The sequence below is a fragment of the Desmodus rotundus genome, chromosome 12, assembly GCF_022682495.2.
Source record: "Desmodus rotundus isolate HL8 chromosome 12, HLdesRot8A.1, whole genome shotgun sequence".
NCBI lineage: Eukaryota > Metazoa > Chordata > Mammalia > Chiroptera > Phyllostomidae > Desmodus > Desmodus rotundus.
This window is the reverse complement of record NC_071398.1, coordinates 48981935-49001163: the sequence shown is the minus strand read 5'-3', so window position 1 is coordinate 49001163 and position 19229 is coordinate 48981935. Positions and strand designations below refer to the sequence as shown.

At 53.7% G+C, this 19229-nt stretch overlaps 2 protein-coding genes across 5 annotated transcripts; both read left to right on the top strand.

Annotated features, from left to right (window-relative positions):
- Positions 1-2713: 2713 nt before the first annotated feature.
- LOC112313838 (leukocyte-associated immunoglobulin-like receptor 2) lies at positions 2714-7259 on the top strand. The gene is made up of 4 exons (XM_045203400.3): positions 2714-2791; positions 3187-3222; positions 4539-4862; positions 6396-7259. The coding sequence occupies exons 1-4, from the start codon at positions 2758-2760 to the stop codon at positions 6530-6532; spliced, it is 531 nt and encodes a 176-aa protein (XP_045059335.2). The 5' UTR covers positions 2714-2757; the 3' UTR covers positions 6533-7259.
- Positions 7260-7449: 190 nt separating this feature from the next.
- On the top strand, positions 7450-19115 carry LOC112313558 (leukocyte immunoglobulin-like receptor subfamily A member 5). 4 transcript variants are annotated; one of them, XM_045203519.3, is made up of 11 exons: positions 7450-7715; positions 12028-12063; positions 12248-12532; positions 12678-12980; positions 13295-13345; positions 13711-13785; positions 14743-14859; positions 16825-16867; positions 16958-17004; positions 17227-17279; positions 18504-19114. In XM_045203519.3, the coding sequence occupies exons 1-11, from the start codon at positions 7460-7462 to the stop codon at positions 18648-18650; spliced, it is 1413 nt and encodes a 470-aa protein (XP_045059454.2). In that variant the 5' UTR covers positions 7450-7459; the 3' UTR covers positions 18651-19114. The 4 variants fall into 4 exon arrangements, with proteins under 4 accessions (XP_045059454.2, XP_045059455.2, XP_045059456.2 ...); XM_045203520.3 differs by having other exon boundaries at positions 13735-13785; positions 18504-19113; XM_024570132.4 differs by having other exon boundaries at positions 7582-11907; positions 18504-19111.
- The last annotated feature ends 114 nt before the right edge of the window (positions 19116-19229 follow it).

Below are 19229 nucleotides of genomic sequence, written 5' to 3'. Positions count from 1 at the left end.
GTATCATTTATCATCTCTTTGTATCTCCATCACTTATCTTTTATTCATATTTCTATCGTCATCCATCTGTTATGAAATTAATACCAGGTGGTTTTTATGTGGACCTGGGTTCAGCCTGGCTATGGAATCTCTCAGCAGAAATGCCTTTCGGAAACCAAAGCCTCTCTGGACACAAAGAGAGGAAGTTAGAGTTGGGCCCGGGGGCCCCCAGACTCGCTTCTTGTGAGACCACGGAAATGAGGCCACGGTGTGGCCCTTGCACACTTCCTGACCTGCAGGGCCCTGTCCCCCCACCCACAGGACAAGGGCAGTGAGAACGGTGAGGCTGGTGTTGGACCCCAATCCCACCATCCTCCTGGGCTTCAGTGAGTTGGAATGCAGGGGCAGAACCCCAGGGGCAAAAGGGGTGGCATTTGGGGTGGGGTCTGGGCCCAACCTCAGTCCAGCCTCTAGTGCAGACCCTGCCCACTCTGGGGCTCCTGGGCCTGAGCCTCCAGATGAGGGACCAGGCCCCTAACCTGTTCTGACCCTGGAAGGCACAGGTCCCATACAGAAAGGCCATGGGATGTCTGGGCGGGAGGTGCCTGGGCACCTGTCTGGGACCTGCTGTCATTGAGGGAAGCTGCCCACTGGGAGCCATGTGGGTGAGGGTGCTGTGGAGGTTACAGTGGAGACAGTCTTTCCCTGCAGCTCGCTGACCTTGACCCCCAGTTAAGGGGACTAGACAGCGGGCATTTTTCTCCCTGGGGCTTCCCTCGCAGTGCTCTGCCTGTGCTGGGCGATCCACACCCAGGAAAGGAGTTATTTTTACACCTCTAATCCCTCCCACCCCAAGGGCAGCTCTGACAGGAGTCTTGTGGGTTCTGGGAGGGAACAACCCCCAGTTACACCTGATGAATGTCCCTCCTAAGTCTCTCCTGATGGCTGCAAACACCCACGGGACGTCAGCGCCGATCTCCAGACCCTCAGAGCCAATAAATGCGACACTGGACCCCTGGTTCTCGCCCACTCACACCCGACCCGTCATCAGTCCGCTCCTGTTTTCTCAGTGAGGGTCGCTAGTCTAGGACCAGGTAACACAGTCACCCTTGATTTTCCGTATGTCCCTCCTCGTGTCCCTCCATCCCAGAACTATTGATTTCACTTCACGTGTCCTCACGTGTACCCATGTCCCCACTGGGTACCATCACCCCAATCTGAGCTCCCTCAGCTCCCCCCTCCACAGCAGCAGCTATTGGGGTCTCCAGGGGACTCTCCCTGTCACCTTTGCCCTGTTCTGCCCTGCAGGTGAATTTAGAGAAAAAAATCGATGACCTTCCTTTCCATCTGAAAGCCTCAACTGGTCAGATTGCAGCCACATCAGATCCCTATCAACGTGTCTCCTCCGGCCGAGTCTACCACTGGCCACATCCTCCCTGATCGCCAGACACATTGGGTTCTTTCAGTTTCTCTTGTCTTTCATTGGAAACGATGTATTAGAGATGTTCACACAAGTACAACCATTGAAAACAAAAAGCAGTGAAGTTGGCAGTGTTCCCAGCTGGATGTGCTCCATGGAACAGCTGCAGAGGGTCTGGGAACTTAATCTCTGAGGCATCATCCCTTTTAGATGCTGCCTTACACAAGTCACCTGTCATTCTGCCAATGGTCTCGTTCAGCCAATAAGAAGATGCAGAAAGAGCTCTTTCCTTTAGAAGCAACCCCACTGTTGTCATCTGTGGTCAGGGACAGGAATGTGGGGACACAGGAAAAAGGGCCCCCAGACCCATAGTGGGTGGTTTGCCCTGAGGAGGAAGTGCTACCAAGTGTGAGCCACACCCTCAGGGGAGCATGTCTGAGAGCCCAGGGCAAAATGCTGGTGAGGGTCCTGCTGTATATGGGGGGCTGTGGTGAGGGGGTGCTCTGCCAAGTGCTGCCCCATCAGGGGGCTGGCTGGGTGGGAAGGTGATGGGTCAGGTAGGAGACGGCTCGGGGAGCTGAGGACAGAGAAGCCACTGGTGTGGGTCATTAGAGGGAGTGCTGGTGTGTGCTCTGGTGGCAGCTCTCCGTCTGCCCAACAAAAAGGGAAGTGTGGGCACTTGCTATGGGGGCATTAGGAATGTGTAGTTTATCCACAGGGCCTGATGAGAAAGGGGCAGAGGGAGATGCCCCTTTCCTCTGTAAAAGTGACTGTCAGGACGCATCACAGGTAAACCCCACACCTGCTCTCGAGAAGGCGTGGCCTTTCTGCCTTAAACACAAAGGATCACCAGCGTTCTGTCATTTCGGCATCATTTAGAGAATAGAGACCACCCAGCATCCCGCACCTCCCTCCCCAGCACTCATGAGGGGGCCTATAAGGGCTCTTGTCCTCCAACTGGGTGCAGGAAGTTGTAGGTGACACGGTGGACCGGTGTGCACCTCTGCCAGCACCGACCACGGTCACCACTGGCGGAATGGGCCACAGCCATCGGCCTCTGCTGCAGCCCCACCTCTGCCCTGCACAGGGTCTGAGCCCTGCTGCGGTTCCATGGGCCCTGGGCGTGGGCGTAGCCTGCTACACCGGGCAGGGCGCCAGTCTCTTTCAGTGTCTGCCATGTATTGTACTCAACCTGCACTGAGGACTGTCTGCATGAGCTCTTCCCCTTTGCTCCATCCAGGATGCTGATGGAGCAACCCCGGAATAACCACTGACCCACACTTCCTGACCACTGTGCCAGCTGCAGGCTCTGTCCTTCACCCTCCGGCTTCAGGACGGTGCCAGCTGCAGGTCTGGCCATGGGCCCCCGTCCCAGCTCCCTCCTGGTCCTCGGTGAGTGCTGGAATGGAGGGATAATGTCCAGGGACAGAGTGGGTGGTAGCCTGGGGAGGTGTCTTCATCCCTTTTGAGTCCTGACTCCAGTCCAGGAGACTCCTGGTCCCTCCCAGGGGTCTGACCCCTCAGCTCTGGCCCTGACCCAAGTCTGACCATGGAAGGTTGAGTCCTACAAGAGGGTACCTGGGTGTGGGGACAAGTTCCTGTATGGGAGAGGGGATTGGGGCTTTGTTAAGACTCAGAGCCAGAAGAAGGACTATAATCAGAGGTAATGCTGAGGTTGTGTTGGAAATTCTCGGGGGCCAAGCCCTGCCTCCATCAGGGCCCCTGACTACAGCCCCGGGAGGAAGCCGGGTGCTGGACGGTTTTTCTCACAAAAGCTTCTCTTCCAGTGCTCTGCCTGGGCCAGACCATCCACATGCAGGAGGGTGAGTCTACCTTTTTAAATTCCATTTTTCATGTATGTTGTGTTTCCCGGCAAAGTATTAACATTCCTTAGAGTCTTCTGATGGCTCATCTTCAGCTAGGATGAGCCTCTCTGTGTCTGGAAGGGTTGGTTCTCACTCTGTCTGACTCACTGATTTGCAGAGATGCAGCCTTTCCTTCACTTCCACAAACACCCTTGTCCCCCTCCACCCGACCTCCTCCCAGGCTGACTCTCCTCTCCCTGGGCTGGGCTGGTTCACACTTGGCGTTGAACTCTGCACCTCCTCCCTGTGACTCCCAGACAGGTCCCCTCATTGGCCCTGAGACTCCCACACTTATTCGGGGTTTGTGGCTGTGGGTTTGCACGATCCCTTCATCAGCCTCTGTGGTCCCTGGACCCTCCAGACAAGGAGGCAGGTTCCTGTGTGTGAGTCTCGTGCTTGTGGGGCCAGTGGCACACGGGGCACCTCTGTAGATGGATGGAGAGGAACTAGGATGTGGCTGAAAGAATGAGTGAGGTAGTGACCGAGTGAGCAAGTGAGGAGCCCTAGACACACCTGCCTGTATCGGGGATCAGGTGCTGTGGGTGCCATCTTCCTGTTCCAGGGCTACGAGCCCTCTCCTCCCTCCTCCCCAGCCGTGTGGCACACACGGGGTTTCAGGACCCTCAATACTAGCAATGGGAAGAGGCTGGGAGGAAGGTAGAAAATGCAGTGGGAACAGAGCTGAGTGCTGCTGAGAGGATTGCCCTGGAGTCAGGAATCCCCATCCACTGGGGTCATGTGTCCAGATCTGGGTGGAGCCCCACCGCCCACTGGACCTCCAGTGGAGCTCTGCAGCCCCCATTGGTCCCCACAGTGTCACCAGCTGCCCTTCAGTCCCAGCCCAGGTCTCTTCCTCATCTCAGACACCTGCTTCCCTGTCCCCACATGTGACCTGTCATCCTTACCCTCTGCCTCCCTCCCAGCATCTCTGTCCCCTAGAAAGTTGCCGTGGGCAGGGAGTATAGCCTGGTGCCCAGCCTGCTCTAACCCCCTCTGCCCTGTGTCACCCTGAGAAAAGCCCAGCATGTGACCAGGACTCGGGGTCCTGTGTCGGGGGCATCACTCTGCAGTGATGAGGATTCACAGCCACTGGAGTGGAGGTGGGGGGTGGTGTTTGGGGAAGGGATGGTGGGATGTTCTAAACTGGGTTGTGGGGATGGGTGCACAGCTCTGCACATTTGCTAAAAGCATGGACGTGAACCCAGAAAACGGGGGACTGTGAGTGTGGTGACTTTTTCCTGAGGGACCCTGAAATCTGCTCTGCTTCCTCCCAGAGGTCCTGTCCAAACCCTCCATCAGGGCCTTGCCGGGCCCTGTGCTCCGCCAGGGACGGCCTGTGACCATCGTCTGCCGGGGCCCAGCTGGGGCTGAGACATTCCATCTGGAGGAGAAGAACAGGAAATCCACCAACTGGGATCAGATGGGCACGGTTCAAGTTGGCTCACAATGGGTGGAGGCCGCATTCCGCATCAAAGCAGCTATTGAACTCACTGCTGGGACGTATTGGTGCCGCTATCACAATGGGCACAGCTGGTCAGAGTCCAGTGAGCCCCTGGAGCTGAAGGTGACAGATGAGGACGTCTCTACTCCACCCTCAGGTCTGCCCCTGGTCCCTGCACCCTGTCTCCAGCTGTGTCCTCTGTCCCAGGCTCCCTGCCCTCCCGCTGGTCTCCAGCCTCGTGGCCCCCCTGCCCCTCTAAACTCATGTCCCTTGGCCTGCACATCTGACTCAGGGCTCTGGAACCCTGGTCCCACCCGGACACCATGATGGCCTGGACACAGCCCCAGCATGGGGTGGGCCGGGATCTGTCATGCGTGGCTGGATGGGGAGTGGACTTCCAGGGACAGATGCCCCTCAGGGGACCATTAATCCTTTCACTCAGAATGATGTTCAGGCTTTTGGGCAGACTCCGTGGGGACCCCAGGCGGTGTGTCGTCTGTGGGTGGTCCATCCACCACTGGGCAAGTCATGTGGTCCATGGGGTCCCTGACCAGGGCTAGAAGGCGCTTGCAGGACCTCTGGGATGAGGCTGTCCTTCCCATCTGTGTGGTCAGCTCCTGAGAGGTCCTGGGGTCACAGTTCAAGTGACCTCACTCAGGGAGTGTGACGAGGAGGGAGGAATTCTTCCTTCAAAACCTGGTATTGTCTCTCCCTTTGCTCTTTATGCTATTGTGACTCAGACTCCTAGAGTCTGTGGGCATGTCCTGTTTATCCTGACCTATGACCCCTCGCTGCCCTGGGGGCCTGTGGGAGACACAGTGGCCCTAATAGGTGAGGTCAGCCTTCAGGACCCCCTGACCCTGTGTTCGTCTCTTGACCAGGGAGCAGCTGCCTCATCACAAAAGCAGAGAATTCCATCCCGCCCCTCACATGTCCCTGTCCCCTTTTTCTGTGGAGACCAGGGGGCGTCCTGTGTGCTGAGAGGTGCAGAGAGAGAGGCAGCTGTGGGTGCTGTGGGAGCTGCAGGGCCCAGCTGAGAGGCACAGCCGAGGATGAACCTGGGCTCAGTGCTTCTCCTGCCCCCTCACAAGACCTTCTGGAGACCTCAGCCCCCCACCTGGAGCCCCTCCTGGGCTGGGGAGTGGGGCCCTCAGCCTGGTGCGTCCCCTCCTGGGGGCTCTGCTGGGGAGTGGGCAGTGGGGTGGCAGTGGGGAGGGGTCCTGCTTCTCTCTTGGTGGGGGGACACTCAGCAGGCAGGGACCTCAACTGCAAGGGGCCTGTTCAGCCCGGGGGGGTGAGAGCCGGGAGGGGAGACTCGCCTGGATCCCTGAGCGAGACTGAGTTTGCAGCTGTGCCCTGAACTGGGGGCCTGTGGTTGACTGGTAGTGAAGCCTGGGGGTGCGAGCCCAGGGGTCTGGAGGTGGGGATGGCAGGGGCTGGGTGCTCCCAAGGAAGGGAGGGTCTCTGCAGAGACAAACACTGGTCCTTTCTCACCCCCAGGAAAATCCCAAGAATTCACCCCACAACTCACAAGAGCAGGCTCCCAAAATGTTAAATCACCTGGGAGCGTGTCCAGGGCAGTGTTGGAAGGGACGGGCCTGCCCAATAAAGGAGGAACTGCTGAATCATAGGGCTTGGGATTGGCTGATTCTTGTCCACCTGTCAGTGACCCCCTGTCCTCTTCTTCCAGGCCCCGCCTCCCAGAATTACACGTTGGGGAACTATGTCCGCATCAGCCTGGCCTGCGTGGTGTTGCTGATCCTGGTGGCCATTGTGGCAGAGGCTGTGTACAGCTGGCACAGGTGGACACAACGACCACAGGAATAGAGACAAGGGAGCTCCTGCCACAGAAATTAGACTCCAGCCCCCCAGGAGGGGCCTCCCCCAGGGCCCCAGACTCCCACTGGAGCCCAAGAGACCCAGAGCCACCCCTGGTCTCTGAATTTCACGGTGCACCTGGTGAGGTTGCCCTGTGCTCTGGACTCTGTCCTTGGACGTGTGCAGGAGGAGCAGGGACCTGGCCTCCTGTTGGTCCGTCTCCTCCTCCATGGTTTGGCTCCAGGCAAGACACTCACCCCATTCATGGCCCAGCCCCACTCCTACCCGGGTCTCCCTTCTCTCCTGGTTCTCAGACAGGCCCCAGGTGCCTGCAGCCTCTGCCTCCCTCTTTCTCCTCCTGGAGCCCCACGTTCTCACCTGCTTTCTGGGGACCAGGCATGTGCTGCTCAAGACTTTGGTCTCACCCACACCTGTCATCTGTGGAACTGCACCTGCTTTGGGTCCCCGCACACCTACCTCTGTTCCTGGAATGGTCTCTGCCTCCTGCATCTGTCCCCTCGGCCCCAGCTGACTTGGATCTGAAATCCAGGGAAGAGACGCCGGCCAAAACCACAGTGAGATATCACTTCACACTCCTCAGGACGACTATTGCTGAAATCATTTTTAAATGGTGGGTACTAGACTTACGGGGGGGTCACTTCATAAGGTATGTAAATGTCTAACCCCTATGCTGCACACTTGAAATAATATATGTCAACTGTAACTGAAGAATAAATTAAACATAATACTCTAAAAACAGCAAGTGTGGCAAGGCTGTGGAGGAACGGGAGCCCCTGGGCCCCGTGGTGGGGTGCGGAGCGGTGAGGCCTCTGAGCGGATCTGCAGGGCTGTTCCTCCGAACTGGAACAGGGAACCTCCGTCATCCAGCAGCCCCAGTTCCCGTTCGCGTGCGGGGAAGTGAAAGGAGGGACATGGATGCTTGTAAATGGGCCCCCACGACGTCGTTACTCGTTACTCACAAACGTCAAGGGCACCACAGGCTCCCCAGACGTGGAAGAGGAAGCAGACACTGGGTCTGAGTGTCGCCTCCAGAGAAGGACCCACTGGCTTGGAAGACAAGGGACGAAGGGGCCGGCTGTCACCGAATGCGGGGTCTCCAGACGCTGGAAGACAAGGGACAGACTCTCCCCGGAGCCTCCAGGAGAGAAGGCAGCCCCGCAGACACCTCCAGGTCAGCCCGTTCTGACTCCCGACCTCCCGGACCCTGAGATCACACATCCGCGTGGCTGTGAGCCACCGCGCTGGTGCGCATTGGTCACCGCAAAGCGCGGGATCTCGGGAGCCTGGGGTCCCACACTCCGGGGTCTCAGGACGCCCTCGAGCTTCTAGAAACCGCGGCAGAGGTTTCCCGACAAGCCTCTGACCTCAGCCCCTGACACTTTACCCAAACTCGGCCACTAGAGTCGGAAGCCCAGCCGGGCACGCTGTGGGCTCGGAGGTCCGGGGGACGCGGCTTGACTCTGAGACGCTGCGTGTGTGGCTGGGCGGCACCCGCTCTGGCTTCCCGTGCGGCCGGGATGCAGGACAGGACGAGGGCCAGTCACCTGGTCTCCTGCAATGAGGGCTGGGTAGGGAGACCCCCGCCCTCCCCTGTCCCAGCACGGACAGCAGACGGGGAGGCAGGGGTGGGTGGGGAGGCTCCCTTTGCTCTCACTGAGGCTTCGGATCTCCAGGGAAGTGCCGGGCCCTCTCTGCTCCGGATCCGAGCCAGTCTCGGGGAGGAAGGGGCTCCTCCGGGCAGGCGCGCGGCCTGCAAGGTCCTGCTGGGAGCAGGGGCCCCCTGCCTGTGAGATGCAGCTTAGCGTCCCAGACTGGGCGGAGAAGGTCCTTTCCCGCTGCGCTTTCTGAAAACACCTGCACTCCTTGGCTGGGCCCCGTCGAGCTTTGTAGATGGACAGGGAGACCGGGCCCATCTGTGTCCCTGCGCTGGACCAGAGGCCCCCACGGTCTCGGGTCCCATTTATTGGGAACAGTGTCTAGAAAGCCTGACCCGGGGTTACTCTGAACTCAGGGCTACTGGGATTTGGTTCCCTGTGGAGCACTTCGTTTCAGGGAGGATGCACCGTGTCCATCCACACAGGTGTTTCCCACCGGGTGTAACGTTACAGGGTTCATTTATGTTTCACCTGTGTCCCTTATTTGAAAACCCAATTCCTCAAAAGTTCATAGGTTTCCTTTTTTTTTTTTTTTTTTTACCATGTAGCTGTGGTGATTGAATATCAGTAAGCTGCTATTTATTTTTATTTGTTTATATTAATGTCAGAGTGTGTTTTTCATCTTTTATGACTGAAGTGTGCATTGCATATGTAGAATATTTTCAGGTTGCAGAAGTTCCAACCACCTAGAACGGTACACTCAGAGATGACTACTTGATTCTGTCCCCTTCCCCTTGTACCGCCACATACCAGAAGTAACTATTTTTTGTTAGTCTGGTTTTCAGAAAGAAAAAATAACATGTGCATAGCACGTAAACAGATACATAATCTTATTTTACCTACTTTCTCTTTTCTAAAAGAATTTATTTATTTATTTTTAGAGAGGGGAATGGAGGGAGAAAGGGAGAGAAACATCAATGTGTGTTTGCCTCTCATGCGCCCCCTACTGGGGACCTGGCCCGCAACCCAGGCATGTGCCCCGACTGGGAATCAAACCTGCAACTCTTTGGTTCACAAGCAGGCACTCAATCCACTGAGCCCCACCAGCCAGGGCACAGATTTTATTTTTAAACATATGCATCCTACCACTTAGTTGGTCTTTCCTCAAGTCTGTAAAGGGTTCAATTATTTATCTCTTGAACTGTTACTAGATTTCATTTTCACTTCTTTCCTTCTAACTTATAATACACGTGATATTTGTCCTCCTCATTCTGGTCCCCAAGTATCTTGAATCTCCACTTCTGGTCTCTCTGCACTGCATTCTGGAATTTCCTCGATATCGTACTCCGCTCTCATCAATGTTTCTTCAGCTGTGTCTAGTCCTTGATGAGATTAACGTTTTGAATGTGTTCATTCTGTTGCATCGTTCATCTCTAAAATTTCTAAATCTTCTCAACGATTACCTATTCTTCTGTAATATAATCCACACTATTGCCTGAAAAATTTAATACCCTCTTTATTTTTATAGCTATTTAAACATGCTTAATTTAAACTTACTCTCATGTTTTCCTTCTGACTCTCTTGTTGAGTGTGACAGTCCCCAGTGTCAGTAGATGGTGTCCAAAGCCCTGTCTGTCAGTATTAACATTTTTCCACTGTCCACTCTTGTGGGGGTCTCTCCCCTCACACACCTGGTCTCCCACAGATTCTCCCAGGCTGTCCTGGGAGTCAGGCTAACCTACCTATACTGTCTATGTGTTTTCCTCTGTATTAAAGTATCTATTTTCATATCTAATTAGTTATGTATCTATGTTATTATCTGTGTATCGAAGTATCTCTGTGTCTTTCTTTGTAACCATTGATCTATGTATGTATCTACTGTCCGCTCTTGTAGGAGTCCCCCACACACACAGACCTGGTCTCCCCCAGGTCCTCTGGGGCTGTCCTGGGAGTCAGGCTGACCAGGGGCTGTGGCTGCTGCCGCTGCCCCATGGCGTCCACTCTCTCAGACTCAGCACCTGCTCAGTGTTGTGCTAGGCAGGGATGGGTAATGCTGACCTCATGTTCACATGGGGGACACCCAGTCATGTCACCAAAACACTGCAAAAAATCCACTTCACACACACACACACACACACACACACACACACGGGGGAAATGACTCAGTGCTAATGTGGGGTTTGTCAGTGCGCAGAGCCAGCCCTGTGCCTACCCACAAACACAAGGTCAGGGGGTCACAGCTTCCCGCCTTCACCTGAAGCCCTGCCCTGTTCCTGTGAGAACATGGGGTCCCCCCTCTGTCTGCAGGAGTGGAAACCTTCATTCTACAACCCCTGGATGGCCCTGGGCACTGGCTGCTACTTCAGCTTTGTTCTCTGTTCTTTCTTGTGGTTTCCTGACTATGTGAGGAACTCTCACTTCGCCTTTCCAGCAAATGACTATTTCTTCATATTTCAGAAGTGTTGTAAGTAGCACTTCAGGTATTTGAAGCAGACCAGGGCTCTGAGGTGGACCCAGCACCTATTTATCTGCACCCTGGAGGCTGACACCATGAGCCTCCCCTGACTTCAGCTGGTCTGCAGGGGAGACTGGGATCTTCCCCAGAACCAGGAACTGGGACACCGGCAGCTGCTCTGAGGAGAGGAATTCTCCACAACATGACCCAAACAAGGGAAGAGACAAGATGTTATTATCTGGGCCACACAGGCAGAGGACGAGAGATGAATATTTACGTAACGGTCATCTTTTTCTTAAAAAATGAACCTCTAATGCCCTGGCCGGGTTAGCGCATCATCCAAATACATCAAGGTTGTGGGTTCAATCCTTGGTCAGGGATCATACAACAAGCAACCAATGAATGCATCAATAAGTGGAACAACAAATCAATTTCTCTCTCTCTCTCTCTCTCTCTCCACTCCCTCTCTTTCTCCCCATGTCCCCCAGCCTCACCCACACTAAAATCAATAAATGAATTAAAAATCTTAAAAACAAACCTCTAACCCAAACAAAAGTCCCCTAAAGCTTACATGCAGGATCACAGGAAGAGGAAGAGAACTCTGCCCAAGGCACAAGAGGCACTGAGGAGCCAGATGACTCAGAGTCTTGTTTCCAGGAAGGTGGAGGGGACATTACTGAAAAAAAAAAAAAAAAAAAAAAAAAGCAGACAGAGAGAAAGAAAAGCAAGTTCATGAATGGGGTTGTGATAGAAAGAAAGCCACACTCCGGGGCCAGGGGAAGGGGTGTGGGTCCTTCCCTCACGTCCCTGTGTCTGTCCTTTGTGCTCACTGTCAGAGTCACAGTTGCCTGAACTGCACAGTGAGGAGCAGACCATGTCTGTGCTGAGCTGAGCTCTGCAGGCACCGGGACCCCGTCGTCCTGAAGCGTCTCCAGGGCCTGGGTGACCAGGTCCATGGGGAGGAGCCACAGGGAGGGGCTGATGGACAGGCAAAGGGTGAAGGGAACCCCATGGGGGAACCTCTGACAGGGAAGGATGTGCCCTGGGTCACCTCACCTGCAAGGGGCATCTCAGGAGGCTCTGGATCAGTTTACTGTTTGGTCCTGGAAACAAAAAACAGGCTTCTGGGAAGACACTCTTCCTCTTCTTGAGGGACTGCTGACATGACATCACCATGACAAGTAGGGACAGCCTCCCTGTGGCCACACCCTGTGAATCTCTACCCTGAGGATTCCGTGGTCTCTTCCCTCTGCCCAGCTGGGCTCAGAGAGGAGACGCCATGTCCCCCAGCCTCGCGGCCCTGCTCTGCCTCGGTGAGATGTGACGGGGGAGGGAAGCCCTGCTCTGAGAGGACCCCAGGACTCAGGAGGCTCCCAGGGAGGAGGGATCTGCCCAGGATTCAGGGCAAATCTCTCACAGGGCCTCTCTTGCAGGGCTGAGCGTGGGCCTGAGGACCCCAGTGCAGGCAGGTGAGTCTCTCCCCAGGGCTCCCAGGTGTCATTCCCCACTGGGGACATGAGGCCATCCCCTGGGAAGTTGGGAATGAAGAATGGCCATTCTGGGATGACAGATGAAGGGCATCTGAGATGTTGGGGCTGAGAGCTGGGCACTGAGGGTAGGAAATGTTCTGACTCAGCCCCTCATTCCTTTCAGGGACCCTCCGAAAACCGACCCTCTGGGCTGAGCCAGACTCTGTGATCCCCTGGGGGAGCTCAGTGACCATCTGGTGTCAGGGGATCCTGGAGGCTAAGGAATACCGTCTGGATAAAGAGGGGAGCTCAACACGCTGGGACAGACAGAAGATACTGGAATCCGGGAACAAGGCCAAGTTCTCCATCACATACGTGACAGAGCGCACTGCAGGGAGATATCAGTGTTACTATCTCAGCCCCACTGGCTGGTCAGAGCGCAGTGACCCCCTGGAGCTGGTGGTGACAGGTGAGGGGACACTCAGGGGTCCCAGCCTCAGGCTCTGCCCTTAGGAAGGGGGATGCTCTCAGGGTAACTCCCCCTCACAGCCCAGCCCTGGGGGACGTGAGGGAGGTGTGAGCCCCATTTAACATGCTGCCTCCTTCTCTCCTAGGATCCTACAGCAAGCCCAGCCTCTCAGCCTTGCCCAGCCCCGTCGTGATCCCAGGAGGGAATGTGACTCTCAGATGTCACTCAGACGAGGGATTTGGCCAGTTCATTCTGACTGAGGAAGGAAAAGACAGGCTCTCCTGGACACTGGACTCACAGCGAGACCCAAGTGGGCAGTCCCAGGCCCTGTTCCTTGTGGGCCCCGTGATCCCCAGACACAGCGGGACATTCAGATGTTATGGTTATTACAGGAACAACCCTCAGATGTGGTCACAGCCCAGTGACCCCCTGGAGCTCCTGGTCTCAGGTAGGGAGGCCCATTCCTGACCTGTCTATTTCCTTGTTTTGGTTAACAGTCCTGCCCAGAATAGCACCAATCTAGGACAAGAGTGAGGGGAGGTCCATCCATTCGGGGACCCACCCTTCAGAGGGATGGAGCACAAAAGGCCCTTCCACCCCTGCCCCTTCCTCACGCCCATCACTGGATTCTCCAGGTGTGTGGAGGGAGGACCTGGCCAGGGACCCAAGGCTGACACAGGAGATGAGAGTGAGCAAATAAAACATCTCGTGGTTGGGGGGAGGGGTGCACTACACGTTACCCTTCTCTTGTTTTTTTCCCAGGACCCCCTGGGGTGTCCAGCCCCCCACCCCCGGGGCACATGTCCACAGCTGGTGAGTCACTGGGTCTTCTTTGCCCAGAGGGAGCACAGACCAGCCCAGGGCAGTTCTGAGTCACTCCGGGGATCTAATGTCCCTCAGAAACTCAGTGAAGGGTCTAGTGTCCTGGGGAGGCTGGGAGGAGGGACCACAGGGTTCCACGGACTCTGAGGCTGGAAGATGAGGGGTGCAGTGGTCACAGCAGAGGGAGAAGTTGGGACCAGCCTGGGGTAAGTGCAGTTGAGGTGAAGTAGGGAGACAGCAGCCCCCACCCCTCACCTTCTTGTCCTTGACTTAGGATGTCTGGGGTGGGATACACTTGGGTGTGGTCTCAGTGCTCCCTGAGATGATGATTTGGGGCATGTCCCTTTCCAACTAAGCCTCCATTTCTCCCCGTGCCACAGAGGAGAATCCTGGCTCAGCCCTCAAAAGACACCACACTTCTGACCCTGCAGGTACCGTGCTGGTCTGAAGAAGCGAAGAGCAGGCAGCGTTGGGTGTTTGGGGCATTAGGGACAAACAGGGCCATGACCGGGGTGGCATCCCGAGTGCTTTCCGATCCTCCTGTGGTGCTCAGCCCATTCTTATTGGAGGAAACCAACAAAACCAAACCAAAATCCACAAGGGCTTGGAAGGCAGGCTTTATGGGATGTCAATCCCAGCTCTGCTGCTTCCCGGGTGTGGGACCTGGGACGAGCCACATTCCCTCTCTGAGTCCCAGTTTCATCGTCTGTGAGACGTGGTTCCTGCCACCACCCCCCTCACAGGTCTGCAAAGAGATTTAGGGGTGCCCCCAGCATGGGGAGGGTGCTCGGGCAATGGCAGCTCCATCCTCATGTCCCCTCCCAGATATACACTCAGAAACGTTCAAGGGGACCCCACACTCTTGTATGGGGTCTGCGGGACAGAGGACAGATCTTCGCTGGACATAGGGATGGGGAAGGTCACATAGGTCATTGCACACAGACCCTGGCTCTGAGGGGTCCCATTTAGGTCCCCCACAGCCTCTGATGGGTAGGTGAGTGGGGGTGACAGTGGGAAAGGCTGGTAAAGGACAGGGCTGGGTCACATGGGGACCATTCCAATCAGGTCAGCATCCCACAGAGCCCGAAGCTGGTGTCTGTTTGGTGGGGCAAATGAACGGAGCACAAGAGAATCCACAGACAGTCCTGGGTTCAAATTCCAGCCCTGCCACTACTGGCTAGGTGACCTGGGGCACCCGATGGATCTCTCTGAGCCTCGATTTCCGTGTTTGTGAGACCAGTGGAGGTGGGACTGGCATTCACATATGGCTTGATTGTTATGAGGCATAGAGGCGATTAATTCACAGACCTCCCCAAGCACGCCTGGCAGACAGTAGGTGCTCATTTAACTGGCATCTTCAGTTCATCTATGACATCCTTGTGCCCAAGGTCTTCAAAAGTACCACAAAATTTTGATCGGAGTCTCTGTGACCTTCATCCTGCTGCTCTGCTTCCTCCTCTTCCTCCTCTTCCTCCTCAAGCACCAGAAGAAACGCAGAAAGTCAGGTGAGTAGAAGATGGAACAACCTGGCCTACCTGGTCTGCATGAGAGATGTGACCTTCCTCCAAAGACCTAGGAAGTGGCTTCCTAGGGCACCAGACAAAATACGGCTCCTAAAAAAAAATAATGTTCGGTTTTGAAAATTTTCCTAATTAATTAACAATTTCTAGAAAACTCTTCCTATCCCAACTTCCTTGATAATCTTCTTGGGCCAGGGATCTGAGAGTCCCATGGAAGTGCAGTGGTGATGAGAGAGGTCCTGTGTGGAGGTAGCAGGGGTGTACCCAGAACCTGAGGGACCAGCTGGCGAGGGGGAGGGGACCCACAGGAGCTGTCATTGTCATCCTGCAGGCAAGAGCAGTGGGGCATGGGCACAGCGGTGAGGAATGGGGGTGGGGGTTGTGTTAGTTAGGAAGTCCATTGTTTTCAGAAAATATGTAAATACATGGGGTTAAATGCCCACAAAGGATTTAAAAATGTGCAAAGGCAGTTGGCTAAGACGAATTGAAGTGTTTTGTTGGAATTGAAGATGTCAGGATTGTTGCCCTAGTTAGTGTGGCTCAGTGGCTCATCATCCCATAGGCTGAAAGGTCATGGGTTTGATTCCCGGTCAGGGCACATAGCTAGGTTGCATGTTCAATCCCCTCTCTGGGAGTATATAAGAAGCCCAATAGATGTTTCTCTCTCTCCCTCTCTCTCTCTCTCTCTCTCTCTCTGTCCCCTCCCCACTACTTCCTCTCCCTCTCTCTCTCTCTTTCCCCTCCCCCCTACTTCCTCTCTCTCTCTCTCTCTCTCTAAAAAGCAGTTTAAAAAAAAAGAAAAAATGTCAGTATTGTTACCAAACGCAGGTTTGACGGCCTGCCGCAATAAAAGTAAATACTCGTGAGACAGGTACAGGTGAAAAGGAAAGAGATTTATGGAGGTGCTGGGGGTCCAAAAAGATGTCAGACTCCTGTCCTAAAAAACAAACAAACAAAAAACCCCATCTTAACATCTCTGTTTAAGCCAGTAGATTTGCTAAGGAGAGAGAAGGGCAGTGGGGATGCAGAGGGAGTGTTTTTGTTGGCTGTGACAAAGATCTTGGCGTCAACATGTCCGTATCAGCCAAATTCCTGTGGCCGATCAGCTCCTTTCTGGGCAGGAATGGGAACGGCTGGTCCCTATAACATAGTAAAATGGGGTCTAAAATAGAAGTTGTAAGCAAAAAAAAAAAACCCCCACAAAAAACACAAAAGTTTGTTCCTCTTTTTGTTCCAACAGACTTGTTAGTTTGTTGCTTAGTACATTTAATCCTGGTTAGTACAATATCGCATAAAGATCATATGCTTTTCATTGTCTGTTACAGCATGACTTCAACAAAAATAAGTATATAGCCCTGATTGGTGTAGCTCAGGGTGTCGGGTGTCCTCCCACAAACCAAGGGGTCGCCGTTTCAATTCCTGGTCAGGGCACGTGCTTAGGTTGCCAGGTGCCCAGTTGGGAGTATGCTAGAGGCAACCGATTAGTATTTCTCTCCCTCTTTTTCTCCTTCCCTTCCCCTGACTCTAAAATTAAATAGATTATATATATATATATATATATATATATATATATATATATATGCATCAATTGGTATAGAAGTAGTTACAGCTATGTTTGTAGTGTGTGTACCCACTCAGACCAAGACACAGTGACAGCCCACTAGAAATAAGCACACCTATCATCCACATCTTGGCTTCTACATACCATCCTCTATGAGAATGAGGGATTTAATAAGAAGAGACTTAGACTTTTGAAAATATTCTTCCAGACTGATAAAAACTTGTTTAAGTCAACCAGGCAAGTTTTGAGTGCTACCATTTAATTTCATTTACATTGAATTCCCAATGGACCGGGGTGGGGATTGCGGGGATCCTAGCCACTGAGATCTTAATGCAGCCCCGGGGGTGGGTTCTGAGGTGGTTTAGAAACTAATGTCTAACTCTTTGCAGGTGCTTCAGACCCTGGAGTTAAAACCAGAGCACTACAGAAAAGGTAATTTCTCCCAAACCTCCCTAGACCTCTCTTCCACCTATAGCTCCTTCACCTCTGCCTAACACTCCTGTTCTCCTTGCTCAACTCCAGCTCTGTGGCTCCTGTTCAGGGGGAGAACCAATGCAATCAGAGAGGAGGTGAGGTCTTGGTGGGACACAGGGGCAGGAGTGGTTGGGAAGTGTTCTGGGCTTAGGGGTGAGCAAGCATGAAAATCCTAAATCTGTGTGGCCCCCGGCACATCCCTGCTCCTCGATAAACCTCAGTCTCCCCCCCCCACCCCGACCTAAGATCAGAAAGGGTGTATAGGATCAAGGGATTCCAGGGATCTTGCCGTGAGATAGAATCTTCTCCTTCTGTAGGTTCTTCCATAAGAGATTCCCAACCTGAGGAGGATGAAGTGATGGACAGCGAGGTAAGACCCTTGCCCTGCTCAGGGCACCCACTACAGAATTATCAATAAGACAAATTCCAAGGATTCTTCTCTCTCCTCCTGTCACTCAGTTTTCTGCATCCTCTGACCTTGACCATCCTCCTGAAAGAGATATGGGCCAAGTGCTGGAACACCACGTCTCAGTGGGTTTTCCTGGTAGCATGTGGGCCTGTTCTTCTTGGTTCCCATACTTGGGTCTCATTGATTCTCGGTTATCCATATCTAGGTAGTATTCCGTGCATAGTAGTACAGTTTGTGCACAATAAGGCTTGGAGGGGTTGACACCCTACTGGTGGTACCTTACTGGTGTGCCTTTCCTTTCCTTTTTTAAAATCCTCCTCTGAGGACACCTTTTCATTGTTTCAGGGAGAGAGAGGAAGGGAGAGAGAGAGGGAGAGGGAGGAGGGGGGGAGAGAGAAAGAAAGAGAGAGAGTGAAACATCAATTGGTTGCCTTCTCCCATGTGCCCCAATCAGAGATCGAACCCAGACCCTCTGTCTACAGGACAACAATCCAGTCAACTGAGCCACACTGGCCGGGGCCCAGCATGCCTTTTCTGATTCACACAAAGCCCCCTATAGACTAGACTTTCTTTATCTCTGTTTTCTCCCTTTCCTCCAGCCTTGTGGATTTAGATGCATTGGTCTCCTACCCCCCATAGGAAGTCCACTGACTCTCTTGTTAACCTCACCTTGAGACAACTCTGTATTTTACATTGCAAAATTTATTGAGTCCCAGATATAGCTGGACACTCTCTATGTTCATGAATCCACAATTATTCCCAGCTCTGTCCTCTTATCTAAGCCCCAGCCTCAAACAAAGACAACAGGGCCATTTCTGTTATCTGTCTAGCAGACATTTTGACATCACACGAACTCCCCCAAAGAGTTGTTTCTCCAACTCTTATCAGAAGAGATGAAAGTGGAGCAACGAGAGAAGTTCCACCCTCTCCTGTCTCCACCCCCTCCCCCAGCAGAGCCCGGACTACATTAACCCCAAGGAGCAATGTGTACCCAGATGAACCACTCAGGCTCAGGCAGAGGGGGGCCACCCTGACTTCTGCCCTGTCTGAGGAATTGCTGGACACAAAGGACAGACAAGTGGGAGAGGACAGACAGATGGCAGGCATGTGGATCATATCTGCTCCCAGTGCCCTGGCTTCTCCCCAGCCCAATCATACAGCTCTCTCTCACTCTACTCCCTCCAGGTTACTCCACCTGAAGTCCCTCAGGATGTGACCTATGCCCAGCTGAACCGCAAGACCCTCAAACGAGCGACAAGTGCACCCCGTTCCTCCCCATCAGAGGAGCCCCCAGATGAGCCCAGTGTGTACGCTGCTCTGGCCATCCGCTAGCCCAGGAAGGAACCGGACCCCACACTCCAGCAAGGGGGCCTGCAGGGACCCCAGATGGCACAGGGGCTGTCCCCTTGGACACTCAGCTACTGACCCCAAGTCTGAGGATGTTCTGTAAGCAAGCAAGATACCACAAGACCTTGGAAGTCACCTCGTTCTGCAGAGGAAGATAAATATGAACTCTGTATTTTTCTTTTTTTAATATATTTTATTGATTATGCAATTATGGTTGTCCCACTTTTTTTTCTCCCCTTTATTCCCTTCCACCCTGTACACCCTCTCCCACCAGCATTCCCCCATCTTAATTCATGTCCGTGGGTCGTACATATAAGTTCTTTGGCTTCTCCATTTCCCATACTATGCTTAATCTCCCCTGTCTATTTCATACCTACCATTTATGCTACTTATTCCCTGTACATTTTCCCCCATTCTCCACCCCCCACTGATAACCTTCCATGTGATCTCCAGTTTTGTGAGTCTGTTCCTGTTCTAGTTGTTTGCTTAGTTCGTTTTTCTTTTTGTTTTTAGGTTCAGATAGTTGTGAGTTTATTGTCATTTTACTGTTCATAGTTTTGATCA

Excerpts from the sequence above, each read along its gene's own strand:
- LOC112313838 (XM_045203400.3), top strand. The coding sequence starts at position 2,758 with ATGGGCCCCCGTCCCAGCTCCCTCCTGGTCCTCG. Across the intron at positions 2,792-3,186 it reads CAGCTCCCTCCTGGTCCTCG|TGCTCTGCCTGGGCCAGACC; the intron begins GTGAGTGCTGGA and ends CTTCTCTTCCAG. Across the intron at positions 4,863-6,395 it reads CGTCTCTACTCCACCCTCAG|GCCCCGCCTCCCAGAATTAC; the intron begins GTCTGCCCCTGG and ends CTCTTCTTCCAG.
- LOC112313558 (XM_045203519.3), top strand. The coding sequence starts at position 7,460 with ATGCTTGTAAATGGGCCCCCACGACGTCGTTACTCGTTACTCACAAAC. Across the intron at positions 12,533-12,677 it reads CCTGGAGCTGGTGGTGACAG|GATCCTACAGCAAGCCCAGC; the intron begins GTGAGGGGACAC and ends CTTCTCTCCTAG. Across the intron at positions 17,005-17,226 it reads CCAATGCAATCAGAGAGGAG|GTTCTTCCATAAGAGATTCC; the intron begins GTGAGGTCTTGG and ends CTCCTTCTGTAG.